At 43.1% G+C, this 8,914-nt stretch overlaps 1 protein-coding gene across 2 annotated transcripts; it reads right to left on the reverse strand.

Annotated features, from left to right (window-relative positions):
* Positions 1-260: 260 nt before the first annotated feature.
* On the reverse strand, positions 261-8,914 carry LOC106581192 (TLC domain-containing protein 1). Of its 2 annotated transcripts, none has more exons than XM_014163087.2 (5): positions 8,814-8,914; positions 7,198-7,818; positions 4,749-4,831; positions 3,575-3,657; positions 261-1,624 (listed from the first exon to the last, which is right to left on the reverse strand). In XM_014163087.2, the coding sequence occupies exons 2-5, from the start codon at positions 7,401-7,403 to the stop codon at positions 1,223-1,225; spliced, it is 774 nt and encodes a 257-aa protein (XP_014018562.1). In that variant the 5' UTR covers positions 7,404-7,818; positions 8,814-8,914; the 3' UTR covers positions 261-1,222. The 2 variants fall into 2 exon arrangements, with proteins under 2 accessions (XP_014018562.1, XP_014018563.1); XM_014163088.2 differs by having other exon boundaries at positions 7,198-7,857; positions 8,814-8,906.

Genomic DNA, 8,914 nt, shown 5'->3' on the forward strand with positions numbered 1-8,914 from the left:
TCTGGCTAATCTGGTGCAGTCCATGAGGAGGAGATGCACTTCTGTACTTAATTCAGCTGGTGGCCACACCAGATAGTGACTGTTACTTTTGAATAATGTGTCCCTCCTCCTTTGTTCAGGGACACATTATTCAATTTCTGTTAGTCACATGTCTGTGGAAATTGTTCGGTTTATGTCTCAGTTGTTGAATCTTATGTTCATACAAATATTTACACATGTTAAGTTTGCTGAAAATAAACGCAGTCGACAGTGAGAAGACATTTCTTTTTTTGCTGAGTTTATTTTCAGAGTAGCTTCCCCAACACCTTCTATAGACATACTGTGGGGGCTATCCAGGGAAGATTGTTGAGAAGGAACTGCGGTATAGGCACTACTATGGCTTACCAAGACTCAAGGCTAACCCATCCTCTGGACCTGTCCGTTTGGTGTCCGTTTTCACTTTGATAAATAATTTGAAGAGAAGCAATTCTTGTAACCTCAATAAATAAAAATTGACCTGACTGTACATTGAGCTACTTTCCAGGGGATACATGCATTTCACTACGTTACATTTATGGAATAAATGGTCGCTGTTGAAAGAATGCCGCTCACCCATGTATTGGTGTTGACCTTGAGACCAAACAGGGAAGAATGAAAGTGAAACAGATGTATTGTCTGACAGTTTGTTAGTGTCAGATATTGATTGTACTATACTATATTTACAAAATCCTATTAGTGGAAATTTCAATAAAACTGTTGCTAAGCGACACCTGACAGAATTTGTTGGGTGGGATGTACAGCAACCAAGGTGGTGCCTGTTATCCTTGGCAGTTTGCATACAGTAGAGAAACATGCATGTATGCATGATTGTTAGCATTTTTTCTGTTAAAGAGCATTCCACATGAATCATGTAAATTCCTATATTGTAAACAATTGTATTAGCTATGATCAGAAGCAAAAGTGGCACAGTATCCTGGAAGTAATTTATTAGGGTTATCCCAGTCAGTGTGAACAGACCAGTCTCTCACTGTATGCTGCCCTGTTTGTGTGAGTGGGATCTTCAGCCACACTGGGCATAATCACCTCTTTTCCTGGCCGCCTCTCACTACAACACGAGCCATTTAGAGAGAGCTTTTTTGTTGTTATAATAATACTAATAATGAAGACACAGCTTGACACAATGCGATGAGATGTGTAACTGAACAAACACACCATCTGGTATACGGTCATGTCACTATCGGTGTCATTCACTGAGGAACTTTTTGACGTTGTTGTGGGTGCCATTTTGCTCCATGAGAGCCCTGCTCCGGGGGAAGAAGTCGGCGCGGAGAAGACGATAAAAGTAGATCAGGATCATGGTGTTCATGAGGGTCATGGTAACTAGGAAGTAGCCTCCTTTGTCCATCCAGGAGTAGTTCTGGACTATGTAATATGTGAGGTAGAACTGTGCGCTGAGCCGGAAGACGATGTAGGTGAAGAGGTTGAGGAACTTATTGATTTGGTACAGAGGGGACGACTGCTGTGATGCTAGCTTCAGCATTAGCCTCAAATGCAGGGTGACACTGTTAACCTCCACAAAGAGAGCCACCACAGCACCGGCCACATAGAGGTGCGAGTATAGAGAATACAGGAAGCACCAGAGCACCTGAGGAAGGGAAGGACAGAGAGAAAGTAGTTAAAATATATACCAACGGCACTCCGCTGTAAGGCAATTGGGATACCATAATCTTTGCAATAGTAAAACTAGGGACAAATTAACAATTTATATTTAATATACTATATGATTAATGGATCACCAAAAAAACAAAACAAAAAACACTAATCAACCAACTAGTGGTCAGAATATTGGGACAAATACTACATGACCAAAAGTATGTGGACACCTGCTTGTCAAACATCTCATTCCAAAATCATGGGCATTAATATGGAGTTGATCCATTTGCTCCTACAACAGCCTCCACTATTCTGAGAAAGCTTTCCACTAGATGTTGGAACATTGCTGCGGGGACTTGCTTCCATTCAGTCACAAGAGCATTAGTGAAGTCCGGCACTGATGTTGGGCGATTAGGCCTGGCTCGCAGTCGGCATTCGAATTCATCCCAAAACGTGTTTGATGGGGTTGAGGTCAGGGCTCTGCAGGCCAGTCAAGTTCTTCCACACCGATCGATGAACCATTCTGTAATGACCTCGCTTTGTGCACGGGAGCATTGTCATGCTGAAACAGGAAAGGGCCTTCCCCAAACTGTTGCCACAAAGTTGGAAGCACAGAATCGTCTGGCAGGGGTGGGCAATTCCAGTCCTCGGGGGCCTGATTGGGGTCACAGTTTTGCCCCAGCTAATACACCTGACTCCAATAATCACCTAATCATGATCTTCAGTTTAGAATGCAATTTCATTAAATCAGCTGTGTTTGCTAGGGATGGAGAAAAAGTGTGACAATCAGGCCCCTGAGGACTGGAGTTGCCCACCCCTGAAAGTCATTGTATGCTGTAGCATTAAGGTTTCCCTTCACTGGAAATCAGGGGCAAGCCCGAACCATGAAAAACCACCCAGACCATTATTCCTCCTCCACCAAACTTTACAGTTGGCACTATGCAATTGGGCAGGTAGCCTTCTCCTGGCATCCACTAAACCCAGATTTGTCCGTCAGACTGCCACATGATGAAGTGTAATTCATCACTCCAGAGAACGTGCTTCCACTGCGCCAGAGTCCAATGGTGGCGAGCTTTACACCACTCCAGCTAACGCTTGGCATTGCACATGGGGATCTTAGGCCATGAAAACCCATTTAATGAAGCTCCCGATGAACAGTTTGTGTGCTGACGTTGCTTTCAGAGGTAGTTTGGAACTCAGTAGTGAGTGTTGCAACCGAGGACAGACGATTTTTACGAGTTACGAGCTTCAGCACTTGGCGGTCCCGTTCTGTCAGCTGTTGATGCTCCTAGACATTTCCACTTCACAATAACAGTACTTACAGTTGACTGGGGCAGCTCTAGCAGGGCAGACATTTGACAAACTGATTTAATGGAAAGGTGGCATCCTATGACGGTGCCACGTTGAAAGTCACTGAGCTCTTCAGTAAGGCCATTCTACTGCCAATGTTTGTTTATGGAGAGTGCATGGCTGTGTGCTCGATTTTATACACCTGTCAGCAATGTGTGGCTGAAATAGCAGAATCCACTAATTTGAAGGGGTGTCCACATACTTTTGTATATATAGTGTACACTGACTGATCAGAGACACAGGGAAGCTCAGCTCAATGTGTGCCTCAGATCAGTGGCAAGATGCCCTGTGTTCAACACAACACACATCTCCCCCATACAATGGTGGGTGTTGTTCCCTTGCAGTCAGGGATGGGCACACAGGAGCATTCATTTAGATTACAGAATAGGGCCTCACTGTGGCACCTTTAAAAGGTCATTAAACAACACCAGTGAATTAAAATACTGTATCTAACCTTCAGACAATCTAGCAGTAGCTGCTGTAACAATAATACAAATATATATATATATATATACACACACAAAATAAAAAAAGGCCATATTTAAATTCTTACCAGGTACAAACTGAAACAATAAAAGGTAAATTATCTTACCAGAACATGATGAATTAAGAACTCCCAGGATCCTCTTGCATGTCCAGTTAGAATGATGTCACCTGCATCTTGTACAAAGTATCCTGTCAAAGGAGAGTAAAGAGCAATGCCTCAGTCGAGGCCTTTTTGAGCGTTCTAAATAAAATTGTATTCATCACAAACAGGTGTAGACTTAGTGAAATGCGTACTTATGGGCCCTTCCCAACAATGCCAAGAATTGTTTTCTCCATTGTTTTCATTTTCGATGTGTGTATTGTTAGATACTACTGCACTGTTGGAGCTAGGAACACAAGCATTTTGCGACACCCACAAACATCTAAATGTGTGCATGTGACCAATACAATGTGATTTGAAAAGTAAAACATGTAATAATAAATACACAATGAGTAACGATAACTTGGCTATATACATGGGATACCAGTACAGAGTTGATCTAAGAGCCATCTAATCTACATATATCAGCGGAGAGAAATATATTGGACCGTACTGGCATAGTCCATCCTAATTATCAGCACCATGGACATTTGTGTTACACTTGAAAGGAAAACACAGGGAAACCGCTTTAGACTGGATTTCAAAAATGAGTGTTGTGTGAACCTCTATATATGGCAATCTGTCTCAATGGAATGGAAGGTTTGCGGTTGTCAGGCTGGCTCTCCTCAGACCTGCAGCTTCAGTTACACATGCATGCGAGACACACAGAATAATAACACCCAACACTGGTCACATCTCGTCATCACATCTTTCAGCAGGGCTTTAGACTGCTGGGTTTTTAGGGGATTCGTTTTGGTGCCCATAGCAATCCGAAGGTGTGGCCCATCCCCTATTTGAGTCCGGTGAGATGGGCAGATCTGCATTGCTCATTCTCTCAATCTGGCTGCCACTGAAAGGTGGGAGAGTATTTATTTTCCCAGGATATCCCAGCTATTATTAGGAACAAAAGGAGCTGTCAAGCTCAAGATTCACTCCAGGCCTTTTAATTAAAAATAAAAATGGATCAAGTCAGACTGAAGCCATTATAACAAAAAGTTGAAGTGTTTACACACTCCCCACGATGAACCCCACTCTCCCACACCAGTGGTGGTCAATGTTAATGAATTCCCAGTTGACCTTTATTTAACCCTTTCACACACACAGGTCTTTTAGCAGCCATCTTAAAGGGGTAGTGACTGACCTGATGAGATGCAGATGAGCATGTAGGCCGGGGCCGTGTAGAAGGAGTGAATGTTGGTTGCCAACTCAGGCGAAATGATCACACTGGAGAGGACAGGGATACATGGTTATGGACAGTTAAGTTTGAGTTCCTCTCATTCAGACACAGGGCTCACTGTGGAGCAGGGTTTCCCAGACTTGGTCCTGGGGGCCCGTTTTGGTTTTTGCACTAGCACTACACAGCTGATTCAAATGACCAACCCATCATCAAGCTTTGATTATTTGAAATCAGCTGTGTAGCGCTAGAGCAAAAAACTAAAACGTGCAACCAGGGGAGGCCCCAGGAGCAAGTTTTGTAAACCCTGCTGTAGAGAATAGCCTGACTAAGCAGACTTAGTATCATGATCTGGTAACAGCGATTCCCCTGCTTCTTTACAAGATGATTTGTGCCTTCACAAGGTCTATAGCAAAGTCTACGGTGAGACAGTACATTTCCTTGTTAATGCATGACCTGATGATTTCTAGCAGGTCAGGGTGAAAACATGTATAGCAATAATCAGTGAACTACATGAACAGCAGCTTGTCGAATATAACTGCTTTCACTTTATAAAACATCAATTACTAGCCTAAATTGTATAGTCTGCCTATGTACGCATGTGTTGTCAGCTATGCAAGTAATGTAGGTACTGTGTAATATACACACACACACCAGTCAAAAGTCTGGACACCTACTCATTCAAGGGTTCTTTATTTTTACTATTTTCTACATTGTAGAATAATAGCGAAGACATAAACTATAAATAACATATGGAATCATGTAGTAACCAAAAAAAAAAGTGTTAAATCAATGTATATTTTATATTTGAGATTATTCAAAGTGGCCACCCTTTGCCTTGACCGCTTTGCACACTCTTGGCATTCTCTCAACCAGCTTCATGAGGTAGTCACCTGGAATGCATTTCAATTAACAGGTGTGACTTCTTAAAAGTTAATTTGTGGTATTTTTCCTTCTCAATGCATTTGAGCCAATCAGTTGTGTTGTGACAAGGTAGGGGTGGTACAGAGAAGATATTTGGTAAAAGACCAAGTCCATATTATGGCAAGAACAGCTCAAATAAGCAAAGAGAAACAATGCATCATTACTTTAAGACATGAAGGTCAGTCAATAATGAAACTCAAGAACTTTGAACGTTTGTTCAAGTTCAGTCGCTATGATGAAACTGGCACTCATGAGGACCACCACAGGAAACGAAAACGCAGAGTTACATCTGCTGCAGAGGATAAGTTCATTGGAATTAACTGCACCTCAGATTGCAGCCCAAGTAAATGCTTCACAGAGTTCAAGTAACAGACATCTCAACATCAACTGTTCGGAGGAGACTGCGTGAGTCAGGCCTTCATGGTCGAATTGCTGCAAAGAATCCACTAGTAAAATGACACCAATAAGAAGAGACTTGCTTGGGCCAAGAAACACGTGCAATGGACATTAGACCGTTGGAAATCTGTGGTGGTGTGATGGTGCTTCGCTGGTGACACTGTCGGATTTATTTAGATCAGCAAAGGGTGGCTACTTTGAAGAATCACAAATGTAAAATATATTTTGATATGTTCAGCACTTTTTGTTACTACATGATTCCATATGTTATTTCATAGTTTTGATGTCTTCACTATTATTCTACAATGAAGAAAATAGTAAACATTAAGAAGAACCCTTGAATGAGTAGGTGTGTCCTAACTTTTGACTGGTACTGTATATCTACTTGTACTACATAAACAGTGTGTGTAACATAACATGTTATGGCTCCGATCTGGCCCTAAATGGAGGATCGATTTGTAGTCCTTCAGAAGTCCCCACCTCACATAACAGGTTTTACAACAGTCATCTAGCCAGCAGGTTTTTCCAGTTTACCTACTTGCTCTCCTCAAAAATGGGCTACATCACCATTCTCATGAGTGGATATTATTTTTTTGTCTTTGGCATGACACCAATTTAGTTAGGCTAATTGACTTGAGTGGATTCTGAAGAATATTTAACTTTTCTTATGTCAAAACAGATGTGCTTTTAAACTTCCACAATCTGATTAAGGCGCCGTCTTTGCGGACTCAATATCTGCCTCATTTGCAATAACCTGACACATAGATAGTTATTAACTACAAAGGGGAACATTTACTGCCCTAATCAGCTACTCTAAACTACAAGCATAAAATGAATACATCTCGCTGCCTATGTAGTGTCGCAGAGCTCAATAAGTATTTGTTTCCTGAGAAGGCCATTGGGTAGGCTGTACTGTGGCATTTCCCTCCCAACTTGAAAATTCCTTAGTCGCCTTACATCTTCCTGTCTGAACATGCTCATCCCTCTCCTCCTGTCCCCTGTCAGTGACTGTTACGGCTCCACATACCCCTACGTAACACATCATGTGGATCCACTGTGAATGAACAATGGTGTCCCAGTGCAGAGAGTGACTCACCAGGTCACAGCCCAAGTCCCTGTCAGGAGGGAGTGGACCATAGAGACCGAGAGGTTCCTCCACTTCCAGGAGCGGAAGTCATCCACCGCCACCGCTTTGGGCACAGGCAGGTTCTGTAGTAGTCGGTGGGCCACCCGGAACATCAGAGCCCACACCAACACAGACAGTCCAGGGTGTCGCTGCAACACAGGAAGCAAGGCCTCCATCTTCTCCTCCCCCTCTCCTTTTTACTCTCTTCCTCGTTGTGCTTCGTCTGTTTTGCGTCAGCTGCTCCTCTCCACGGCTCTTCTCACGCCTCCACGGTCCGTTGGTGAGTATGTGTGAGGGGAGTGTTCTCCTCAGGACAGTCACAGTTCCAGGAGTTTGAAGGGAGTCGTTTTTATAGATGTGGTCTTTACCCCTCGTGCTCCTTTCAGAACTACTCGGAGAATAGGCGCAGCGTTTTCCACTTCTTCCCGGGCTCAGAGGGGGAGACTAGCTAGGACTCCCTTAAAACAGCTCATTCAAATTCTACAGATCTTTTCCCCCCGCTCGTAGTGTGTTGCCACTCAACCAGTCTGCTTGTGTCTGACTATGACTAGAGAGAAGGGGGAGTGGTGGAGAGGGAGTGGTGTGGGTGGCCTGCTTCCAGAAAACCAGAGAATCAAGGAGGGGCCACATCTTACGTAAAACACAAACAAGAAAGTTGAACTATATGACAGTGTTAAAAACATTATTAGGGTATAGAGTGTAATGTTGTCACTTAAATCATTACTATGAAACATTGTTCTTTGATGTTTCTCTGGAGAAACAGTCACCGTCACAGAGCAGGCTGTATAAAATGTGAATTTGAGGTTTGATACAGACATTTGTCAACTTCGACTGAGTTTGGTGGTAGCCACAGAGAGCACAGCTCTGAAACTCTCACTAAAATGGAAAAGCAAATCTATCAACTAATTTGTTTAGCTTAACAGCCAACTAACACTCCCTCACTTAGTGAGAAACTGTGCTGCTCCATAAACCACTGTCTTGTGCTCCCCCGCCACCTTGCTCCCCCCTCCACTTTTTCCATAAACAGAGCACACATACTCCCCACAGCTGGCCTCTCTGGCCCAGTTGGGGAAGTGAGGAGGGGGGGAGTAGTGGCAACATACCAGGGCCTGCACACTCAACCAACGCACCACTACATGGGGTGTATTCATTAGGGCAAACCGTAGCAAACCATGTAAGGTGGAAGAAAAATAATTCTGCATTTGTTATTGGAAAAGTTCAGGTTAGCCCCTCCTTTGAGCCTATTTGGTTCCTAGTGAACCCATGTACACATGCCTTTTACATTCAGCCCTGTGTGTACAACATGTCACACATGTGTCAGTTACAAGCCCCCACATACAGTACAAAGCAAATACTAAGTGGTTAAATTCATTAGTTCAATGTCTCAACACGCCTTCAAAACAACAGTGGCTTTCCCTGTCATTTTATGAAGACTATATGTAATTAGAGATTTGGAGGAATGCATAAAAGTTATGAAGATGCATATGTAGGATATAAAGCATGATGTTGCAGACCCTGTGTAATGTGGGGGATTTGATAGATAAATAGTTCAAGGGTATGGGCACTCAAACCTGAAACATACTTACAAATCTTGATCCATAGAATTTGAACTAAAGCACAACACCCCCACTCTCGTCCTCGTTTCATACAATAACCTTCACAAGGTGAAGGGGAAATTCCTGAATGG

Source organism: Salmo salar, chromosome ssa20, assembly GCF_905237065.1.
Source record: "Salmo salar chromosome ssa20, Ssal_v3.1, whole genome shotgun sequence".
Classification (NCBI taxonomy): Eukaryota; Metazoa; Chordata; class Actinopteri; order Salmoniformes; family Salmonidae; genus Salmo; species Salmo salar.